The sequence below is a fragment of the Pinus tabuliformis genome, chromosome 9 (assembly GCF_031772625.1).
Source record: "Pinus tabuliformis cultivar Carrire ecotype Pingquan chromosome 9, CPIR1, whole genome shotgun sequence".
Classification (NCBI taxonomy): domain Eukaryota; kingdom Viridiplantae; phylum Streptophyta; class Pinopsida; order Pinales; family Pinaceae; genus Pinus; species Pinus tabuliformis.
The window spans coordinates 170,717,679-170,743,236 of NC_142307.1; the positions used below are offsets into that span (position 1 = coordinate 170,717,679).

At 37.8% G+C, this 25,558-nt stretch overlaps 1 protein-coding gene and 1 pseudogene across 1 annotated transcript; one reads left to right on the plus strand and one right to left on the minus strand.

The window, feature by feature from the left end:
* The first annotated feature begins 7,730 nt into the window (after positions 1 to 7,730).
* Positions 7,731 to 9,001, plus strand: LOC149147658 (ethylene-responsive transcription factor 1A-like). Its single transcript, XM_089440703.1, has one exon. The coding sequence runs from the start codon at positions 7,754 to 7,756 to the stop codon at positions 8,780 to 8,782; it is 1,029 nt and encodes a 342-aa protein (XP_089296829.1). The 5' UTR covers positions 7,731 to 7,753; the 3' UTR covers positions 8,783 to 9,001.
* Positions 9,002 to 10,159: 1,158 nt separating this feature from the next.
* LOC149147659 (26S proteasome regulatory subunit 6A homolog pseudogene) lies at positions 10,160 to 17,007 on the minus strand (annotated as a pseudogene).
* Positions 17,008 to 25,558: the final 8,551 nt, after the last annotated feature.

A 25,558-nucleotide genomic window follows, 5' to 3' on the forward strand; every position in this document is an offset into this window, starting at 1 on the left:
TGCTAACAACCTTGAAATAGAAAGACGAATCCTAGGTTGACATATTAATGTAGGATTAAAAATGATTTATAAAGTCATCTTAGCGCGCCAACATTTTGGCGCCACTACCGCGGAGGTTGTCAAGATAATAGTTAAATTGTATCTCTAAGGATAATTTGGTATTGAAGATGGGAGGTAAGAACCTGCATACACAGCAAGCAAAAATCTTCTTCCTAGTCCCGCTCTTAGTAGATATGTAGAGGTTGTGCATGTATGAATTACTAGGAGAAGAAAGACACCAATATATCAGAAATCAGTACCAAAAACCACCAAAGCCCAGGGATCAACGACCCTTGGGAGACCAACCTTTATAGACAAAATCATTCGGAGAGTTGAATCTTAGGCATCAGTAGTACCCCGAACAGTATCTGGAAAGGGCTCTACTTTGGTCCCTCAAGCAACAGAATCACCAACTGTATCTTACGCCAAGATCCATAGCAAAACTGAAGGATCTGAGTAGAGTTTTCAAAACACAAATAATCTACACTCTAATCCTTCACAAGAGGGAAAGTCATGTAATTTAAAATAAGGAGAGGGAGAAACTAGTGGAGCTGCTAAAGCAGACCCACAACCATCTAAATTGGGATCTCCTGTGACCCTGGCTGAAAACGAAGTACTTGATATCCCATATCTAAGTAGTGTAGTAAAGCCCCTTCGAATTTTGAATACTCCATCCACCCAAATAACACTCCCTGACCAAGAAATCCCTGAAGATTACTGGCACATCTTTGATCAAATGGAAAATCAACCACCTCAATGTTAGACCTTGACGTTGGAATATCCTATCATCAACCAAGTAGCCAATGCCCCGATGAGGGCCATTCCTTTACAAAATATCCCAACTTTTCACTGGATGACCTCAGAGGATCCAGATGATTTTCTATTTGAGTTTGATGTCCTATGTAGAGAATGCAACTACACCATCGATCCTCGAGAATTGAAGTTGTTCCCCTCTACCTTCAAGGGAGCATCTTTGCGATGGTTTATGGGTTTAGGCGGAAGTACCATTAACTCGTGGGATGAAGTGAAGGACACTTTTCTCACCAAGTACCAGGACTATTGTAGGACTAGGGATCTAAAGGATGAGACCTTCAAAATGTCTGTGAAGGATAATGAAACTTTAGAATAATGTGTTTAATAGTTTTAGTATAATTTGTAGAGATCCCCCTACGCCACATTACCAAAAGAAGTCTTGGAAGCCATTTTGATAAAGGTAATGAATGAAGAATGGGTAGAAAATTTAAATCTAATGGGGAAAGGTGACATTTATGAAGAGGAATATGACTAAATTATCTGATTCTGTATCAGGTGTTCGCAGGGCAGTACACTCATCGAACCAGGAGGGCGAGATTCCTTCACTAGAGGCAGAATACCTCCCAGTGGAGGCGTGACGAGAACAAAGATCAACAACCTCTTGGAATATTTCAAGACAGATATCCTGGGCATGCTGACTACACAATTAGACATCTTACAGGCCAGACAATGACAAGTTGAAGTAGAACAAATGCTACCCATATTTTGTCCACGCTGCCGAAAGAGGCACAGTCCAAGAGAATGTCCTTTGGACGTGATTCAAGCATGTTCTATATGTACCAAAGATCATGCAACAAATTAGAGTCCATCACTTCCCAAATTAAAAGCAGTGTTTAAAGAATTTGAGGAAGGAACAAAGCTGACATACTCAATGGCTAAACGTTGGCAATGGAAATCACGACCCTCGGGTATGCCACAAGACCCTTCTTTGTATGGGTAGAAACTTTAAATCTACTGGGAAAGGTGACATTTATCAAGAGGAATATGACAAAATTGTTTGATTTTGTATCAGGTGTTCGCAAGGCAGTACATACATCAAACCAAGAGGGCAAGATTCCATTACTAGAGGTAGCAGACCTCCCAGTGGAGGCGTGACGAGAACATAGATCGACAACCTCTTGGAAGATTTCAAGACAGATATCCCAGGCACGTTGACTACACAATTAGACATCTTACAGGCCAAACAAAGACAAGCTAAAGCAGAACAAACGCTCCCCATATTTTTTTTGCACTTCCGAAAGAAGCACAGTCAAAGAGAATGTCCTTTAGACATGACTAAGGTATGCTCTATATGTACCAAAGATCATGCAATGGATCAGTGTCCATCACTTCCCACATTAAAAGTAGTGTTTAAAGAAGTAGAGGAAGGAACATAGCCGACATACTTAATGGCTCAACATTGACAATGGAAAGCACGACCCTCAGGTATGCCATAAGACCCTTCTTTGTTCTTTCCTACGCAATATAATCAACAACAGAATCCTAGAACAACATGGCAAGGTCAACCACCCTTCTCTGCCTGGCAATCCCAACCATACTCCATGTCACCCTGACCAAAACAACCCTTCCTAGGGGCTAGCTAGCCAAACGCACGATGCTCTGCACCCTTCAGGAAAAATTCAGTTAGTAATCCTTACCCTTCATAGTGGGCTACTTCCACCTCACATAACTCGAATTGGTCTCAAAACTGGAAGCGCCCTATGGGGATGACCAATCTACCCATGGGAATGGGTTCGCAACCTTAACCCATATTTCCAGCTCCATTCCAGAACCCTCAGCCTTCAAAACACCCCCAATTGCCAACTCAACCAAATTTGAATCCTAATAATAGACCAGTTCAATATGTGCATATTTTTTAGAATTTAGATAATGACACAGAACCAGTAGAATGCAATGAGCTTCGGCTAAGGTCAGGGCACATTATTACTATGGAAGAAAATAAAGAAAGTGAAAAAGAAAAACAACCTGCAATAAATCCTTCGACTATGATTACCACAGAAATAAAATAGGGAGAAGACACAGTCGAGCAGAAAAACTCCGATAAAATTATAATTTATTCTCCCCCATTCCCTGAGAGACTAGCGATAGCTAAACTAGCTGTCTATCTTGATTTTGATATCTTACGAGAATTGAAAATTTTATGTATAAAGATTCCACTCCTCTAGGCCATACAGCACATCATGATTTATGCAAAGACAATTAAGGAATTATGTGGGAAGAATCCTGGGAGGAAATTAAAAAATCCACCAACAATACATGTGGTAGGAACTTTATCTAATCTGCTTTTGGGTAAACAAGCACTGATTAAATATGAAGACCCAAGAAATCCTGTAGTTACAGTTTAGATACAAGGTTGTACCTTTCCAAACACACTAGTAGATCTTGGGGCAACCATTAATATTCTAACTGTTGAAACCTGCAAAGTTCTAGGCATTATAGCTTTAGAACCCACCTCAACCTTATTAGAACTTGCCAACAGATCAGTGGTTAGACCTGAAGGAACCTTACAAGATGTGACTGTCTCTGTCGAATCCTGAGAATATCCTGTGAAATTTCTAGTCATCAACCCAAGCAGTAGGCTAGATGGACATCCTTTGATATTGGGTCGACCTTGGTTAGCAACAACAGATGCTTATATAGGATGTCGTGCAGGCAGCATGACTATCACCCAAGGAAATGCTATGAAAAATCTTGTTTTGTATCCCCCAGCTAAACTAATTCTACCTATTGTAAATGCTCAGTTACACCCAAATAGATACCCAAAAGAAAAAATACGCTCTCCTCTCACACTGGAAGAAGCTCTTGAATTTAAGAATCAAACAAAAGATGATGTGATTAATAACTTCATTAATAGACCAGATTCCACGAATAATATGACATGCAAAGTGTTAAAAGCCATCCTCGATAATGAAGCACAACGAGATCCTTGAGGGACGCTGACAATCAACGTATAGCCGCAATTGTTGTTTATAACAACAGACCAATTGAGATTGAACCAGGTAAAATGCTTAACATTAACGGTAACTTGGACAGTCATCAACAGAAAAGACTTATTCAGGCTCTTCAGAAATATAAAGAATATTTTGCCTGGGAATACTCAAACATGAAAGGTATAGATCCTTAGTTGTGTACCGATCATATTTATATCGAGAAGGACACTCGCACCATTCGGTAGCCTCAGAGAAGGTTAAATCCACACCTCAGAGAAATTGTGAAAGAAGAACTTCAAAAGTTGTTGGATCTAAATTTTATTTATCTTATTTCAGATAGTCAGTGGGTCTCCCCGTTGGTAGTTGTTCCCAAGAAAAATGGGAAATGGAGAATTTGCGTGGACTATAGAGAAATGAACAAAGCCACCCAGAAGGACCATTTCCCTCTTCCTTTTATTGATCAAGTTCTCGATACCTTAGCAGGGAAATGATTTTTTTCCTTCCTTGATGGCTTCATCAGCTATAATAAGATTAATATTGTTAAACAGTGAATCCATATAGGTGAGGATAAAACTATGTTTACTTGACCTTGGGGTACATTTGCATACAGATTTTTACCCTTCGGTTTATGCAATGCCCTAGCCACATTTCAGAGAGAAATATTGAGCATTTTTTCCAATCTGATTAACGAAGGACTTGAAATTTATATGGATGATTTCCCCCCTATGGAAGTGACTTTGAGCAGGGTTTACGAAATCTAGAAAAGGTACTTCAACGATTCATTGCTACCAAGTTATTCTTAAGCCATGTAAAGTGTCAGATGATGATGACTGAAGGTGTGGTTTTGGGACACTACATCTCTGCGGCTGGAATACAGGTAGATCCAACGAAAATAGAGGTAATTCTTGCACTACCTACACCCCGCACATAGACTAAGGTATGTATTTTCCTTGGATATACAAGGTGCTACCACAGATTTATAGAAATTTTGTCAAAAGTTGTTGCAACTTTATATGTCTTAACCCACCTTAGTTGTGCTATCATGTTTCCTCGGAGATACGAGGGAAACTTTCATTGTGTGGAGTGTAGAGGTTGATTTCATTGTGCAGATTGTGGAGTGTGAAGGTGGCTTGCATTGTGCAGAGGTGCAGAGGTGCAGAGGAAGTTGTGTGGAGGTTGCTTTCATTGTGCGAAGGTGCAAAGGACGATGTGTGGAGGTGGCTTCATGGTGCAGAGTGCGAAGGAAACATGTGCAGAGGTGGGAATAATGACAGATTGCATAAATGATTATGTAAACAAAGCATTCTCGAATAACGAGAAAATGTAGACCGCACTGCCTTAATCAATTAATTAGTAGTAGAGGTAGGGATTATGTTGCTTTGCAACTATCAATCTTGTTTCTTAATGAAATGACATCCATCCAGTTATTAAAGTCCAAAATCAACTAAAATCAACTCCCATCGTTATTTGCTTTGTTTAGGCTTTACAAAAAACTCTTATTTAAAGTTTATATAACTTGTGAAACCAAGGTGTTTTAAGAAACTAAAGGAGAATCCAACTTTTGACACTCCTAAAGCTCACCGAAAGGTAAAGGTATTTAGGGGTGTTATTTTATATTATTTTTTCAAAAACATATATTCATTAATGTCACAACCAACCATCAATTTTATAATTGAAATAAATATTACAAACCCTACATTAACGAAAACTAAAAAATATATTAAAAAATAATCACCAAATAACCCATTGCAAAAATTTACCTTCTCTATATTGATAATGCATATATAAATGAATCACATACTATCATATCATTTAAATATGCACCACATTAAACATTTCGAATTTTTTTAATTTCTTAAATATAATAAAAAAATATTAACACTAAGCATTTCTCATAATATGGGTGAAAATATAAATTTCACAAATTTAATAATGGGAATGGCTATATTGTATAAAGATTAATTCTATATTTGTATACTTGCTTGTTAGGGAACATATGATGAAGGGGCAGAATTTTTTCATGTGATTAACGGGCAGAATTGTTTTAATGGAGAGAATTCTAACCTAGAGACATGATTGGTTAGAGCGTAAGTTGGTGAACCATTTCATAGGCTCTAGGCGTTGGTTTCTAAGTACTTGATAGGATGCATGGGGACCTGATGCTTCTTGAAATGAATTTAATCCTATGCTATTTTTTATTTCTTGAAGTGTTTAGACACTTTTCCCATGTGCTAGATATTAAAGCATTAGTCAAAGGTTCAAAGAATGCGGACGCCGAAATAGGGTAAGTGGATAAGACTGTTTTATTATCCAGACAGTTATGATGATGCTTTCTTAATATTTTAATTTCCAACATTATGGTATTTTACTATATATTGATTTTATAATATTTATTTAAAATAATAAATTACAATTCAGTAATATATTCTTATTCTTATTTATTTTTAAAACCTTTAAATTAAATGAAATTGTAAAAACAAATATACATGAGAAGAAAGCCACGCAATTATTTATTTTTAAAATCTTTAAATTAAATGAAATTGTAAAAACAAATATACATGAGAATAAAGCCACGCAATTATTTCATAAGCGACCTGCGTACCCAAGTACATCAGGTCACGCCGCACTTATCCACATTGCAAAGTACGCCAATTCACCAGAAAGCCATAGTTCTAGAAGACTCAGATTCTATAGACCAAATTCTGAGAATGCTATATTTCTAGAAGATCCATACTTTCGGAAGACTAAAATTTATTTGAATCAACTTTAAAAAACATAAATTAGTTTATTTTTTTCCTAATTGGTTTGTGAAACTGTTGAGTAAGTTAAAATTTGGAAAAATTGGGTGTGAAGATCAAAATTCAAAAAATAACCACCCTCTAGATACTTGTTTCTTACCAAATTCTTGAAAAGTTATTTTTGAATTTGCTATGATTGTAAGTATGGTACTTACTTTTCAAGGTGATTTTTTGAAATTGTTGCGATGTCAGTACGGCAATGGCAGTTTTTTTGAGAGAAAAAAAAGGAAGAAAGAATTTTTTGGTCATGGATCATATGGAGTTTGGAATATATATATTTATTATTTTTTTTTATCACAAGGTGAATCGGTAATTGTTAGGCCTAATCTATGGGAGACCACGGATCAAATCTCATAGCTGCTACTATAACACCAAGAGCATAACCAACCACCTGCAAGTCGGTTATACTAAGTTCCTATGATTTTAGCAAGAACAGACTCACAGGAAAGGGGAATCCACCCCTCTAGCTGCCACCACAGCAGGTCATTGTACTCAATGAGATTTGAACTTCGGTCTGCCCAGGCTTCGCCCATATGACTTACTGTCAAACCACACTGTACTATATTTATATTTATATTTATTATTACCAGAACGGTCTTTATTAATTTGAGGTCAGTCACAGTTTTCAGATTCATCCCACAATGTCTGGTTTTCGGTCTGAGGACGGGAAGTTGAACTGAGTAGACTCACATGTCAATATTTGGAGTGGGCACTGGGAAGGGCGAGACGCAAAATGGAATTTTGCTCGGAATGACGTGATTGCAGAAGGAAAGGTGAAGTGTGAGGTGACATGTATGGCCTACCCTAGAAATATGATAAGAGGTTAGGTTTAGGTGCATGCATGTCCACGCCCTTTACCTTTCAAACACACCTGTTTCTTCCCCTGCTTTACTTACATGCCTCCAATTTCTTTGCAATTCGTACAGGGAGAAATTCTTCTCATGTGTATATGTACATTGTGTATACGTCGAGGTCCGATAGATATACATTGTATATACGTTGAGGTGTGATCGATCGATAGATAGATAGATACCTCACGTGAGGTATAAGTTGACGTGGAATATGACGAGCCGAATCTATTGACCGCTTGTGCGAGTGTGTGTATATATATATATGCACACATGGCTTGGGTTTAAGAACCATTGCTAGCTCCGGTGAACTGTAATTGAAGCAATGGCCTCTACATTCAGCACATGCGCGAGCTATAGTGAGAATTCGAGTATTTGGGGACGTGGGTCGAGTTGCAGAAGTATGGCTTGGGAGTTACAGATCTCGGGCACACCCTGCAATGTGGTCCAGAATTATTCTGTAGATCACATCTCCAGCGCTGATCCAACGCCTCTGGTTCGCGGCTTTTCTGAAGAGCTGAATTCGTTTCCTCTGGACGAGAATGATTCCGAGGACATGGTTTTGTATGGAGTTCTCAAGGAAGCCATCAGTCATGGCTGGGAGCCCGAGAGCGGCGGTGCTGTGATGGGTGGTGCCGGTTCTCATCAGAAAAAGTCGCAGAGCGGGGCAGTTGAGAGAAAATCGGTCCAGAGATCGAAACCCGCGAAGAAATTAGAATCGAAGGTCTCTGGTGAAAAGCATTATAGAGGAGTTAGGAAGAGGCCCTGGGGAAAATACGCGGCGGAGATCCGAGATTCCACGAGGCACGGAGTTCGAGTCTGGTTGGGGACTTTTGAAACGGGCGAGGAGGCGGCCATGGCTTATGATCAGGCTGCCTTCGCCATGAGAGGCTCCAACGCGATTCTCAATTTCCCCCTTGAAGTTGTTTGCGGCTCCTTCAAGCGCCCCCAGGTCCTTCCGGCTTCCAGCGTCAAATTCTCCGGCGGTACTTCTGAAATTTCCTCCGGCGTGACCACCTCCAGTACGCAGCTTTCCGACTGCCACAGCCGGATCCAGCCGCTCGACGAATATCAGTCCAGCACAGCCACCTCGGCGCCTGCGAGGCCCGCCGCTGTTAGGCTTGATTCATGCAGAAAAAGACGCCGGCTGGCCCCTCCTCCGGCAGATAGGTTGGCGACCAATATATCCGATGAAAGCCAAAGCGTCGATAAATCTAGCGGAGTGTTACTAATGGCGGAGCCAAAGCGTGAGGAAACGCAGTCAATATTGGAGTTGGAGGCTCTGGATGTGGATTACTTGGAGGAGCTTTTGCTATCCTCGCAAGAAGATGCTGCTCCCGCATTTGAATTTTGATATTTGTTTCTCCAATTCCTTGTTTCATCTGATGTACTGTTTCTGCATAGTGTTATAGTCATCTGTAGATAACTGAGCTGGGATTCTTGGACCAAAGGGCCAATTTTCTTGGCAACGGCATCAATTTTAAATGTAATGTAATGAATTTTCATTTATTTTGTGATTACTTTCGCACTGAGATATCAGTAATTTTAATTATTTCGCTGATAGTTTATTAATTTAATGATTTTTGTTGGTTTATTTTTCCAAAGACGTAATTCTGCGATGTAAAAGTTAAAGATGTATTTTATGATCCAGGAGTTTTTTTTTTCAGAGAGAAAAATCTGTATAGTATTATATTGAGACAATATAAAGAGTACATATGAGATACAGTAAGAGCTAAAAACACTAGCATCTTTGCGATCATATGGAAACATTGATGCAGAAATTAATAGGGAAGAGATGGGTTATACTTTTTCTGTTTGGTTGAAGATAATAAGTGAAATTATTTTATGGTATATGATTGAGTTGAAAGGTTTATTGGGTATAGAAGTTTATTGTACAGTTGAGTATTTTGTGTAAAGATATTTTTGTGTTATGAAAATTGAAACTTTTTTTATAAGATTAAAATAAAAATTTTGAAAAATTTAAAACTTCAAAAATTTAAATAATTATACAAAATATTTAAATAATGTCAACTCATAAAAAATTACATTTGAAGAAATTGGATTTGGATCTTTCTAGCTTCATGTTAGATCTGTATTTAAAATAAATCTATGCTAGTGAATAAAATATGTTAAATGTTTTTCTTAAATAATATCTTTTTATATTATTTTAGCCATAGCTTAATTAGTGAGAAAAATTAACAAAAAAATCCCAAAAGATTTTTTTTTTAATTATTATATCTATAACCATTTTTAACTTTTCAATAAAAGAGAAATATGAAAATGACATATAATATTAATAATAAAAAAATTCAATTTAAATTATAAATAAAATATCTTTAGGTTCCTTTTTGATAAAATAGTTAGAGTATCAATTTCATAAATAAAATATCTTATATAGAAATATAATTTTGATAATTATAAAATATTTATATAAAAATTATTTTATACGTTTTTTTAATATTATGTATAATTTGAGTAGATCTAATCATGAAAAAAATTTATAAATTTTAAGAGACAAATCATATGGAAGTCGGTTTTCACGCACCCCGCCCATGATCGATTCTCATATGTGGTGCTGCGCGGCAGCAAATCTGTCTCATCTTACTTGTATATCGGCAATGTTTATTGTATCTGCGCAGCGAATATTGCTGTTGTATCTGCTCACTTTGGCGCTGGCTTCGGCGAATATGTGCGCGAATATTGCTGTTATATCTGCTCACTTCGACGAATATTACTGTTGTATCTGCTCGCTTCGGCGAATATGTGTAAATGTTGTTTCTTCAGCGGGGATGCTCTTCCCCTGAAAATATATATAAAAAAAAACAATAATCCATATCTAAAGCGTAAACTAGAGAAACAATTTTACTTTTACAAACCAATTTACTTTTACAAGATGGAAAGGAAAAGAGGACAAATGTCCTCCTCCCTCCCCGTGAGAGACAGGAGAAGAGGAACCTGAATTCTGAATTATTGTGAAAGCTTTTTGTCAAAAGGGTGATAATAAATTTTTAAAAATTAAGGAATTTTTTATTGAAATATAAACGAAATGTTTATTAAATACGTCATATAGGTTGGAAAAAAGCATTTAATTTTACATTAAAATATATTTATTTTTAATGTAAAATTTATAATTATATATATAAATATAAATAAAATTTAATATATAATAAAAATTTAGTTTTGTAATAAAATATTATCATTATTATTATTAAAATATTTTTTCTAAAATAAGATATATTTAATTAAATATTTAAAATATTATAATTATATATATATGGGTGTATTTTAATAGTGGGAGGAATGATTGATATGCTCTAAATTTATAATGGGACACTTAGATTGTGGTGATTAAGCAACTCAAATATGTAATGGAGCATTAGGGTTGTGGAGATTATACAACTCAAATTATTTATGGAGCATTCTAATTATAGAGACTACACAATTCAAAAAGGCACTTTGATTTTGGAGACTGCACAACTCAAACTCCACTTAATTATACAACTTAAACTTACAATGGAGCACTCAGAATATGGAGACTACACAACTCAAACCTAAAATTCCAATTTTAACAAACTTTAAATAGTTTAAACCAGCATAGATCCATCTTAAATATAGATCTAACATGAGCTAAGAGTGGAGAAGGATCCAATTTCTTCACGTGCAATTTCTTTTATGAATCGACATTACTTAAATATTTTGTATAGTTATTTATTTATTTATTTTTATTTGTTATTTTTTTTATTTAAGTAGATATAAGAAAAATTTCAATTTTCATGACGAACAAACAGAATTACACATCATACTAAACTGTATAATGAATTTCACATCATACTAACTATAAAATCAACCTCTCAAATATATATATATATATAACATTTTAAAATATTTTTATTTACCCATCTTTTATATATATATAAAGGGTAAACTGTATAATGAATTTCACATCATACTAACTATAAAATCAACGTCTCAAATATATATATATATATAACATTTTAAAATATTTTTATTTACCCATCTTTTATATATATATAAAGGTACGTTTATTTGTTCATATGGCTATCACTTGAGCTATAGTGGAATTACAAAAGCACAATTTACTTTTGATTAATTGCACCTAGGCTAGGCTTGAGCTATAGTGGAATTACAAAAGCACAATTTACTTTTGATTAATTGCACCTAGGCTAGGCTACGTTAATGGATGAAAGCGGATTTGTTCTATTTTGTAAATTGGATATACACTCTCAAGTTCGTTTGTCATTTTCCTTGGCCCCTTTTTGGGACAGTGAAATCCACTCTCTTCTTGTTGGTTTCAAGGAGGCTATAGATGCCCAAAGTTTCCCATATTGCTATGTTGACACATAAACATAAAATAAATGGGTGGCATATCAATGAATGGATGCCACTTGCAAACCATCATTACTTAAAAGTGTGGGGTCCTAAGCATTCATGCATGCGCCACGGGGTGCACAGCCTATCTCAGCGCATAGTCGGTTAGGGGACAAAAGCAACCCTTCTCATTGGAACCAATTTTAACGGTAAAGTATAAATTTAATACAATAAACCTAAATATTTTATATTTGTGGTTTACATTAAATATATTATTTATTGATACGCAGATCCTTCTACACAATTTGCATTATAGGCCACTTTTTTTTGGAAGTTGATGTCCTCTATTTTTTAAGGTCAATTTTCACAAAATTAGTTATCTCGAATCAAAAAAATATTAGTCATGAAATTGACTAAATTAAGGTCCATATCCAATGATTTTTAATAAAATTGGTAAATTTGGATAGAATAGATTGGTTTGTATCAAAGATGCAAAAATATATATTACAATTAGTAATAAATGAGTATATGTTGCATATGTGGATAAATATGATAAGTTGGTGTTCTAACATGAATAGAGTTTTTTATTAGAAATGCAAATAGACTTGTGAAGATGATTTTAGCGAGCATTTTGTTTAAATAATGAATTGGCATACATCTTTACTGATAATGATTTATGTATCGATAATGATTTATGTATTCTTTTATAATATACAATATTGTTTTATGTTTTTACAATATACAATATTGTTTTATGTTTTGATATTGTTTATAGTATTAAGATTTGTTTTTGAATAACATAGCTTTTTGTTTTATTTTTATAAAATTTAGGGTAATAGTTTCAAATTGATATTGAGTTTATGGAATTGCATATTTGATATTTGTGATAGTGATTACATATCACCAATTTTATATTAATCACAATTAAAGTTTTTTATGCCATATTTATTATTGTTTAGTTATTTCTTACTATTTTAACATCATATTAATTTTGGAATATTTATAGTAAAATTTTGAGCATGTAGACTATATTTATTAATCAAATACATATATATATATATATATGAAGTTTTGTTTAAAGATAGGTAAACTAATTTGGACACATAATCACTTGGTTGAGAAAATATCTCAACCACACACCAATCTACGAATAGGAATAGGAACAGACTTCTCTAGATAGAAAGAATCACAACTGAGACAAGTAGGAATTACAATTTCCAAGTCAGCCCCTTAATGACTACTTGTCTCGATCTCAATATGCAAAGTCTAGTTGTGGTCAAACATAACAAAAGAATATGTCGACATTCATATAAAGGAGCAACTATCCACCAAAATTCATGGGTGCCAACGGCTGCAACTGTCAATCTACTAGGATGCCCTTCGCATACGTGGTTCTGTCAACCATTATAACTGCATACATGTACTTGCACCTGCAAACCCCCCTCCATCATTATAATCACAGGCTTTATCGAATTACCCATAACCATGCTCTAGGTTTTATTGAATTACCCTCAACCATGCCAACAAAAGCTCTCAGCCACCAAGGCTCCACTGATGCCACTAAGGCTCTCTAGGAAATAGGGCTCCACTGTTGTTACTAAGGCACTTGATTATGCCATTAAGGCACTCCAATCGCTAAGGCCCTCGATTCGACCACTAAGTTACTCAATTCAGCCACTAAGGCTCACCATAGACCCAACTTAACTAGGCCCAGGGTTTTCTTGGCTCACCCTTAACCATGCCTACAGGAATCCCTGTCCACTTCACTCTTGCACATGGTTTCTAGCGTACCACAAACCAACACTGCAAATACAAAGTGGTTTTAAGGTTACCACGAACTTTATGGCGATACACATGTAACACCCTCCTCCCACATCCACCCAAGTAACCCTGCCAACCGGGGTAAACATGAGACGAGAGGCTACTATGATCGAATTCAACCTCCTAGGGGACCTTAAGGAAGTGGAATCAACGAAACATCACACACAGCCATCCAACATCTTCCACAAAACCTTCAGGAGACAAGTCAGCCACTCAGACAGCGTGTCCCTAGGTCTTATTGTTGTTTGAGAAACTTAGGGTAGAGTAACGCTCCTGAGACACTTCCCAGGTGAGTTATAATGCTTCTGAGACACTTTTAAGGAGAGTTATAATGCTCCTCAGACACTGCCCAGGTGAGTTAGTCTCTAAACTAACGCTCTACTTGCTAGCATTCCAGGAATTGAGCCACCTTTTTTAGCCCAGAGCTTGGGACACTGCCCAGAATGGAAAGATCACTTGAAATTGGTAGGAATACAAGGAAACAAGGATGCAAAAGAAATAATTTGAACAAGACCATAACTAGACCCCTACTAGCCATGACAAACATTTTGTCAAACATATCATCAACATGTAACCTACATGTGTAAACAACAAAATTAAGCGTAGGGATCTCATACTTATCTGAGAATTGCCATGAACCATTGTTTTCTCATGTCATTTGTTGCCTTATCATTTATTAGGTCATCGACACATACTCCATTCACATACAAGTAAAAACATGTTGAAAGTCATACATAGCCATTGTCATAAAATATGCATATAACCAACATAATAGGAACAAAAATACTATAAGCATATCAACTATCAAGATCCATATATACATCAGTACATTTGCACATGAAAATCAAGGGAATGAATTTCTCATTAGTAAATGCAATGAACCAACCAGTGATGAGACTGCCATGTGCCACCCAACCATAGATTGGTTGAGCCAAGTCTCTCTTTAGCCAATCGCCCCTGTGCCATATTCCAAGCTTGAATGTGGGACTCATAGAACATATAAAAAAACACCAATCAATGTGGATGCCACTGGAGTTCTTCACCTACACCATGAGGAATTTTAGTGCTTGCTAGTCTCTTAGGCTTTACCGTGTCTCCGCGTCCAATCCAGAGATCACTTGGCCATACATCGAGACATACTCTCCAGGCTTTATGTGCATTCCATTCCCGAAACACGAGTCCCAACGAAGAGAAATTCCACCTCTTGGCTTTACCGTATATCCTACTGTTGGTGCACTAAGATGACTTTATAAATCAATCTTAATCCTACATTAATATGTAAACCCGAGATTCATCTTTATATTTCAAGGTTGTTAGCACTATCTGTGCGATAATAATCAGAGATTCAAATGTAGGAAATTAATCCTTGTTGGACACCTAATCCTAAAGGGTTAGTGTGGAATTCGAATGGACAAAAGCAGTCCAAGAGACCTTGGGATCTGAATCCCAAGAGTCACCTATTGCACTATAAATGTGTATCTTATGTTAATTAAAAAATGAACTCACTGATTTATCTTTCATATATTTTGTGCTGTCCATGTGAGTTTAACATGGTATCAGAGCCATGATGTGTGGCCTGTGTAGTTTTGTGCACTGGCCTTTGTCATTCTGACTTGAGCACTGTCCTCAATACCTCTGTCCTCTGAAGGATTAATTTGGTGAATGATTACTTGGTCCAGAGCGGAAGGCAGAAGAATGCCTCTGTTGAATCGACATACCACCGCAGCCACCACCACTGAAAGCTGTCCGAATCGCTGCTATATCCTACGAGCTGCCACGACTGTTAGCGAATCAGAGCCGCTGCCACCACCAAAAGTTGTCGCATTAGTTGTTGTATCCTATGAAAATATTATTTTTTTACTTGGATCTGCGGCCGCCGTTGAAGCATGATGATTCATGTTCGAAGATCTCTGAAGGAGTGAGTTTAATAGTGTATCACTGGCATCCATAAGGAATCGGGCCATCATTTCTTATGACCAGTCTTCTGGCGTGGAAGATAAGTTTTTTTTTTAAAGTAAAAAGTAATTAAAGTATTTGTAGAGTATAACGTATTTTAAGCAAATTATTCATCAAACAAGGGCTGTATGACTAGTTTGGGTATATCGACGTTGGGTATATCAACGATAGATTCCTCGTTGTGGATTTCAAGTAGCAATCAAGCGTGTTTTTAAAACTAGATATATTGGCAGAGAAGTAATCGGTGAAAAGAAACTATAGTGTACTTATCAGTAAAATTTTTGAATCAAAAAAAAAGTTTATGGAGATGAAAAAGGAATTCTCTCTAAAAAAAAAAAAAAAAGGTAACAAACGAAACGAAATCCTATATTTTGTGTAACTGCCAAGTGTGACAGCCCAGAATAAGACAGCGAAGAATACAACGACGAGCGCATTTGATGGAGAGAAGGGAACGTTTGCTGCCTCTGCCATATGCGTTTTAAAACCTGCCGCCTTACACCAACTTGGAAATATGTGCAGATCCGTTGAAGGTATATACGTTACCTCGGTCCCTCGGCCTTCCTCCTCCTGTGTAACAGCTTTACTGCCATAATAACGTCTGGTCCGCTTCTTCCGCCGTATTTCGGTTTTGAATCCCACGCATGGTATGTTTGTGAAATCAACGCCTGTGACTGAGAGCATAAAACAGAAAAAAAAAAAAAAAAAAATCTCAAATAAGAGCAGAGAGGGAAAGATCCGGGGGCATAAGATTTCTGGCCGTTCAATTGCTGAACCAAACCGACCAAGACAATCTCGATTCCTCTTCTTGTTGGATAGGTGAGAAATTACATGCGTAGTAATTCAAGCTGGACTTCTTCTTGGCTTGAACTTGAATTATTCCTTCATTGAAATCTTCATGGGTAACCTCAGTTGCATCTCGACGCAGAGCAAGCATACCAGCTTCTACACAAACAGCTTTTAACTGTGCACCATTAAAATCATCAGTGGAACGTGCAAGCTCTTCAAAGTTGACATCTGGATGAACAATCATTTTTCTTGAATGAATCTGTAAAATCCGTGCCCGTGCATCCTCTGTTGGGTGAGGGAATTCTATCTTCCTGTCTAGACGGCCTGAACGCATTAAAGCTGGATCTAAAATATCTGCACGATTTGTTGCTGCTATGACCTTTATACGTTCATCACTGCTAAATCCATCAAGCTGATTCAGTAACTCAAGCATCGTGCGTTGCACTTCTCTATCTCCACTTACTTCGTTGTCAAAACGCTTTGTTCCAATTGCATCAACCTCGTCTATAAAGATAATACATGGGGCTTTCTCCTTTGCAAGTTGAAAAGCATCGCGAACGAGTTTGGCACCATCTCCGATGAACATCTAGACTAATTGTGGACCAGCAAGTTTTAAAAATGTTGCATTTGTTTGTGCAGCACATGCACGAGCCATGAGTGTTTTTCCTGTTCCTGGAGGCCCATAAAGTAGTATTTAGAAGGAAGAAGTCATTTAGTTGTGCATCCATACTGGTATACCTGAGCATTTTAAGGGTGAAACATATCTGTTGTATCTGTGTGGGAAGGACTTTGAGCCTCTCATTCTTGCTGGACACAAATCTGGTATTGGGCAATGTATTTTTCAAACTGATTTTTGAAATCTTCAATAGCTGGGGTTTGTCTAGACTTGCTGAGTATTCATTTCTTTGTTGAGACAATGGCTAGATTTGATGATGTATTAGAGTTACTGAATACACTAATACACTCCACTATTGGTGGGAAGGTAAATGTTAGCAAAGACACTCTTTGTGACATTCAGACCTGCCTGCATGATGCACAAGAAAAGATCGAATTTTTACAGCTTGAATCTCAGCTACAGCAAGAAGAGCTACATCAAAATAGACACCATTCTGAACCTGTTTTTGTTCAGAACATTGAGACAACCACCCATCAGCAGCATGTTAATAATGGTACAGTTCATTCAAATAAAGCAGCAGTCGTACATGCAGATGCAGAAACTCAGTCTGCACTTCCCAAGCCCATCATCAGACCTTGGGAACAGCTTGTCCACAACAAGCACAGAACTGGTCTTGGATATGACAAGGACTTGTCCTTTCATATTCCAGACTATGCCAAGCCCATTCAGTTTCAGAGTGCTGGATTCATTTATGACAGTTCACTTGTTCCTCATGACAGTTCACCTCCAGCTATTCCAGATTCTGCCCCTCTTCCACAGCAACAACAACAACAAAAACAACAAATCGTGAAATGCCAACACTGTGACCGAGTTGGCCATCTGAAAGATCACTGTTTTGATCTTCATCCATGTGAGCACTGTCATAAAACCAGCCATTCTTCACACAGATGCTTCAAAAACAAACGTCCTGCAAGAACAAAGATTCATCTTGGATGGATCGCTTCTTGGCAATGGGCATCAACAACCAAGAAGATATTCCAAACACATGTCAGAACTTGTTCCAGAGTATTAAACAGTCTTGCAGTTGAGTTTTCTCCATCATCTCACCTTGTATCTGACAGGGGGGGAAATGATGGTCATCTACAAGCTTCAAAGTCACATCAAGCGAGCCTGAGCCACAACCTGCCACACCAGTTTCAGAGTTGTAGCCAGAGACAAAGATGCCTGAACATGCCTTCAGTTGGCAATCTGGGACACTTCCTCTAGCAGAAGACTCCAGCTTCTTGCCAGTTTTGGAAGAGTTCCAGGAATTATAGAGTTGTTGGTCATCCTTAAACCATCACAGATTGAGAACACTTCCTCTAGCAGAAGACACCAGCTTCTTGCCAGTTTTGGAAGAGTTCAGGAATTGCATTAAGCATTCCAGAGTTGTTGGTTATCCTTAAACCATCACAGGTTGAGACTTCCCTTTTCAGGTTGAAGTTTTACCTTTTATGCGGGGTGAGACCTCCCTTTTATGGTTGAAGGTTTCTCTCTTTAAAACAATAGGATCACTTCCTCTAGCAGAAAACTTCAGTTTCTTGCCAGTTTTGGAAGAGTTCCGGGAGCTGCACTAAGCGTTCCAGTGTTGGTGGTCATCCTTAAACCACCGCCCTTTTTTACCAACATTTCATAGAGCACATTTAGCCTAGTGCTGCCATGCATTTTTTGCACATTTTGTATTACAGCTCTCTTCTTGGACTCATACATAACCCTTCGGATTAAGGGGGGGAATGTTGGACACCTAATCCTAAAGGGTTAGTGTGGAATTCGAATGGACAATAGCAGTCCAAGAGACCTTGGGATCTGAATCCCAAGAGTCACCTATTGTACTATAAATGTGTATCTTATGTTAATTAAAAAATGAACTCACTGATTTATCTTTCATATATTTTGTGCTGTCCATGTGAGTTTAACAATCCTAAATCCTAACTGATCATTGCAGAAATAAACAACTACTCAACAACTCATTAACTCTAGAAATTGAAATGAAAAACAAAAATTGTTATATGGTTCAAAATTGGAAAGATAAATCAATTGCAAACTATTTTTAGACAAGGATCTCAATCTAACATTATAAATGCCAAAAATAAATCAAACTCAACAATCAATCCACACGTATTTAAGGAAATGCTCAAATTACGCTAATCACAAGGAGCATCCAAAGCTAGAAATAATGAATTTTGTAATCGCAGAAAGCATATGTAAAGAGAAAACAACAATAAAATACAAGACTTACTTCATTGTGAATTATAAAACGACATTAACTGAGATGTAAAACTTAATCTATCTCAAACTGTAGAAGGAACAAGAAAATAAATCTTGACAGAAAAGAATAATTAACATAATACAAATGAGCAGTAGATCTTCCAACAACTGGGCCCAAAGCCTCTAGAAGAAACTGCTATAGAAACTCAATGCACATATTTAATGTGAAAACCCAAGTTCTTCATTGACTATCAAAAATAAATTACAAAATCACTGCAACCTTTAAGGTTGCACTTGCATTCATAGTCATGCTCTTAATTAATAATGATTAAAAGTTAAAATCCCTTTTCATCCACGTCAATTCCACGTTTTTCCTTACTTGGCTGAATAATATTCATTTCTTGGCACTGTTTTCTTATCCAAAGGAACAATAGTTGTCCAATCCAGTGATCCTGCAGACAAACAAGCGAAAACTTAGGCTTTTAACGCTAAAAGTATGTATCTTGTTCAACTTCATTTTTCACAGTCTTTTCTTTAAGAACATGTTCAAGATGAGAGCAAATTCATGAAAACCATATTATTAATCAAGTAAATGAGGAGGAAAAAAATACCTTTTCCATGACCCAACATACTCCCCAACTTACCTTTTTGCATGTCCTCATGCAATAAGATAATTAAGATGCAACTAAGTCAAAGAATATGCAGGATATGTTTCTTCCTTGTAAAGTCGAAATCCATTTTTATTCTTAAGTACTGCAAAGGCTTGGCCTTCATGAAATTCTGATAGCTCATACTCATAATGATATCCATCAGGTGGATACCAAATAACAAGGGTTTTGCAATGACATCCAATCCAATGACAAGTCTACCTGCAGTTGCCTTAAATTTTTTGTAACCAAAGGGTTCTCAGTTTCTGACACTGTTGGGATAAGTTTTCCACCTTTGCTTTGCAGCCAGGAGAGTTGCTCTGCTAATGTCCTCAAAATAGTCCAAACCTGACTTGATAACATCTTTGTGGATGGGGGCCAAGGTAGACACAACCCCTTGTTTTTCCATAAACCTTTTATGTTGTATAAAGATCTGCAGGGGCCTTGTGGGTTCACCTCTTACCCAAATATCCAATCCACTTTCTCTCTTCTAGAAAATATTATAGGCATTAGCCCATTTGAGCTGGTTTTTGGCGAAGGAGATGAAAGCCTAAACTGGACATCCTTGATGAAGGGGTTGGGATTAGCATCCCTTTCATCGTCTAGAAAAAATTTGTGCAAATGTAATTCACATAGAAAATGTTTCACATTCGCAGTCTATTTTTGGCAGCATTTAATAAAATCAGCAGTAGAATTAAACTCAAAAGATTGGCCAGCTCTAATAGCCTTAACTTTTAACAACGAGTATTGCTCAAGCAAAAAGGGTGCATAGTCTGTAGCAGGCGACCTACGGGCTAGTGCATCTGAATAAATAGAGAAAATAATTTTGATTTGCTCCAAGGTTTTCTGAAGCTTTCCCTGTACTTCATCCACTTTCTTTCGTTCCACTATGATACGAACATAGGTCTTGTTAGATTTTCTATGTTCTTCGATATTTTATGGATAAATTAGGTTGGGCAGTACAAGTTTTGGTTGCATAAGGCTGGCAGCAGTTTTTTCACGCTTCCTCCTTCATTTTCCCTTTTCTCCTTATAACTCCCGCTACCCTGTTTTACACCCACATTTGGCATAAAAGCCTTGTTTACTTAGCTCCCGGGCATTTTTTGTTTATAACTCTATAAAACCCCGATAATCCATCTAAACCCCGATAACCCATTCTAACCCTTTCGCTAGCCTTTTTCACCTCTTTTCACTCGTCATATCCATTAAAAGCATGTGATGTAACCAATCAATCGTCCAATCATCCTGCGAAGATCCGATGGTATACGCTGCTCCCGCCCTGTTAACCTGCAAGCATGTTAGTTAGCGGGGAAAGCGGTTTCCCGCGAGTCTCGCTAGCCACGTGTCACAAATCTATTGGATCGTGCCCCACGCCCGAAAACTGCCTACCTCCTGTGAACGGTGTGGGGAAACCGCTTACCGCCCTCTCTCATACGTCCTCCTGCTTGTTAACCGTCACGCAACTCCCGCTTCCGATAGCCGTCTGATCATGCTCGCCCGAGATCCAACGGCCTATGTTCTTCCCGCGCATTTACCTTCTGATAGCCCACATAACCCGATCTTTGCCGTCCAATCTGTTAGATCCGACAGATTATAATAAATTGTGCCTCTGTGTCTTCCCATCGCTTCCTGCCATCAAATCTCGGCCGTCCGTCTGAGCCATCCAACGGATAGCGTTTGTTCTCAACTCCTCGTTCATTTTCAACGTAATTTTCATGTTTTTGGCAGTCTTGTACACCCGAAGGAGGAAGGAGCCCATGATTCAATAATCTGCACATTAAATCCTCAACTACCACATTCAAAGAGCAGCACGGCGAGGGAAGGAGAGTACTGCCTCGAGCAGTTGAATTCATTTACCAGTTATGGAGTTTTTGTCCCATACGGTACTCCGCCTATGCAAGAAGGACATCAGAGTACCAGAAAGGTCATTTTGTTCATAAAAAAACAATCAAATTATGTCAAAGACCATATCTGATTGTAAATGCGGTTGGTGGTCAGTTATGACCCCTCCACGCATAGGTTAGCAGAGATTTTTTGTAATCAAACTCTATATATACCCACAAACAAGATATAGTTGGGTGGATGAATGTTATTTGGATGTAAAGTTCAACTTCTGGAGACTGTAACTACTGTGATACCTGCAGCATCTGGTCTTCATTTTCAGCTAATGCAAGCTTCTTTTGTTGTTAATTGCTCACTTTCCACTTCTTCCTTGTTCCAGGCTATGCATGTTATGCATTGTTCATGTGCTCTTGATGTTTAGCATTAGAGGGGCTATCATCCCACCTCTGTGTTAGGATCTAGTTAGTATTATTGAATGTGTATGCAGGTTTCTATTGTTTAATGCCAGAGAGCTGTCATCCTGTCTGTGCATTAGGAAATAGATTTGCAAACCTCTTTACTGGTTGCAGCTAGCCATCACAGGGTCCTGCGCATCTGCTGGTGTGATCAGTATTCTCCATTTCCACTTAATCCTCAAACTGTGAGTAATTGGTGGTCTAAAGCCTTGTAGTCTGGGGGTGTTCACCCATGTCTGGAGTTAAGCATAGTAGAAGTGGTTATCTGGCTTGAATATGCATCATTTCTTCATTCATCCACCATTTTCCAGCATTTTTGTTGAGTTTGTAATGTTCCCGAGCATCTCTGATATACAACCTAGGAGAGTTTCTTGGGGTGATAACATTAATTGGCGTCGTTGCCAGGGAGAGGAGAATTGAAGCTCGGCTTCCCTGGGAGAACAACACAGTTCCATATTTTGATGATAGACAAGGTTTGGGCACATAATTTGGTTGTAATCATCTATCTGGCAACTCCATTGGAGGAAGACCAACCTTTGGCAACTCCACATTGAAGTTTTCGCTCAGTTTGTGATACATACTCGAAGAAATCCTCAGAAATCACCAGCTGAACCAGTGTCTGACCCGGAGAGGACTGTCAAATCGAAGAAATCATCACAAAAAGGGGCATCAGGATCAGGTAAACCTAAGAAATCTCATTCATCTCTTAAAGATAAAGTTATATCTGAAGATATACAATTTGAAGATTTAGAGCCCAACGCTATTAATAAGGAAATTCCTTCAGAGATTAATTCATCCCCTTGTGCAGTTAGTTCCCCTTTGAATCTCAGTCCAAAGAAAGCTTCCCATACAATCCATACCATCCCTTTATCTCTGCCATCCATCACATTACTTCCTACCATTCAATCTGCCAATATTCTTCCACATATCCCAATCATGGTAGGCCAGCAAGCACCCACGAAGATAGAAAGAATTGTTGTTGCTAGATATGGACCTTTGGTCTTTCCTGTTCCTTTAAATCCCATGCCTGTGGGAGAATATCAAAAGTATATGCCTAAGTTCACTGGCACAGATGGAGTAACAGCAGAAGAACACCTAGAAGCTTTTTATAATTATGCTGATAATTTAGATATAAGTGAAAATGATGTGTGGATGAGCGTTTTTGTCCAGAGCCTTGATGGAGAGGCCAGGAAGTGGTTCAGAGAATTACCTCTGAGATCTATAACAGATATTGAATCATTAGATGAAGCATTTTTGAAGCACTAGGGAGATAAAAAAGATTTGCTATATTACCATACTGAGTTTGGTAACCTAAAGAGGGAAAATGGGGAACCATTGCCTGATTTTAACAAAAGATTCAACCGTATGTATAGTAAGATACCAGCTGAGGTAAAGCCTACCCCCACCTCTGCCAAACTCACTTATGCCAATGCTTTTGACGCTAATTTCTACTTGTTATTGAGAGAAAGAAGATGTGCCACTCTAGCTGATATGCAAGATGCAACACTGGAGGTGGAATCTAATATTATGGCTGCAGAAAAGCTAAAAAGTCAAGCTGACAGAAGGAGGCAGGGAGGTTAGGCTTCTACTTCTTCTACATCATATTCAGAGCCTAAATTAGATAAAATGACTAAGATGATAGAGTCATTGGCTGCTGAAATTTCTAAGCTAAAGGTTGAGCAAAATTCAGGAAAAACAAGGCAGCATAACACATTTGCTCCAAAAAATTCAAATCCATTCAGAAGAGCAAATGAGTAGTTGCAAATAATGCAGAGGGGTGAAGAATCAAAAGAAGAACAGAAAGTTAAATCTCCTTTCCAAAATGTAGTCATGGAGGAGGAACAATTTGAAGATGAGGATGAAATTCACTGCATGGAAGATAAAGGCAATGCTGCATTCTTGACTTTGGTTGCTTATGAAGAATCATTGCTGCAGGAACAAGACAGTCATGAGTGGCACAGAGGATCTGCTCTGAAGACTCAGGAGCAGCAAAGATATAATCTAAGGTCAAATGCAAAAAATGTCAAAGAGAATCCTGCCCAAAGAGCTGATGTCCAAACAAAGTCACAAAATATCAGACAGAGAGGACCCGCAGTTGATCCAGTCATCCTTGAAGCTCCAATTCAAGAGGTAAAAGGTCCTGATAAGTTATCTTCTTCTTTTAGCTTTGAGTCAAAAGTCCAGAAGATGAAAATATTTGTGCCTTTGATGGATTTGGTCAAGAGTGAAATGTTTATAAAGCCTATCCTTGAAACTCTTGAGCTGGAAACAACATAAACCTCCACTGACTCTATCAATTTGCAAGATGATAAGCCTGTTGTTGTGCTTAGTCCCATGATTGAACCTGCTGATAATAATTCCCCATATTTTTATGTCTCTTTGACCATTCATGACAAAATCCTCCACAATTGCCTACTAGACACGGGGTCCAGTCACAATTGGATGCCTAAAGCAGTCACGGAAGAGTTGGGCCTTGATCACTAGACCATATCATGATTTATTCTCTTTTGATTCAAGGAAAGTGAAATTTCTGGGATTGATTAAAGATCTGGCCATTACCCTAACTCAGCTGCCCATGAAGAGTATGATGATGGATATTGTGGTAGCAGATGTCCCTCCCAAGCTTGGCATGTTGTTGTCCAGAGGGTGGATTAAGAGACTAAGTGGGACATTACAGAATGACCTATCTTAGGCCATTGTCCCAGTTTTTGGAGGGGAAAGCAGGAGATTATACAGAGAAGCACAGTTGGCATACATAATCAGTGATGAGAAAAATCCTACTAATCATCCTATTTATGCAGTGGACACTGACTTTGGAGCATGCATTCTCCAAATAGAAGAATCTCAGAAGGCCTCAATGCAGCTCAAGAAACCAACAGTTCAGGCCGAGCAAGAGCAAGGAAGTCAGGTTTGGGAGATGTTATTTGATGGAACATGTTCCAGGGAGACTGCAAGAGCAGGGGTGGTACTGATATCTCCAAAACAAGAAAGCACACAACTGTCTTTTAAGCTGGCTTTTCAAGTCACAAATAATATAGCATAATATGAGGCTCTGCTATTGGGCCTTAATGCAGCAAAAGACAAAGGAATTAGGAACATAAAGGTGTTTGGAGATGCTGATCTGATCATTCAGCAAGTAAATAAAACATTTCAGGCAAAGCACCCAAGGCTGAAAGCGTACAGAGATGAGGTATGGAGACTCAAAGATTTCTTTGATAATTATTTCATATATTCCTAGAGCCCAAAATCAGCTTGTCGATTCCCTTGCTGTGTCTGCTAGTCTATTTATATCTCCCATGCCTCCCAGACTAGTTTATGAAGTCCAAATGAAGTACAGGCCATCATTGCCTGATAATGTCCAGCATTGGAAAGTTTTTGATGATGATGATGAGAGAAATAGGTTTCTTCAAGTCATTAATGAGTTTTCTGAA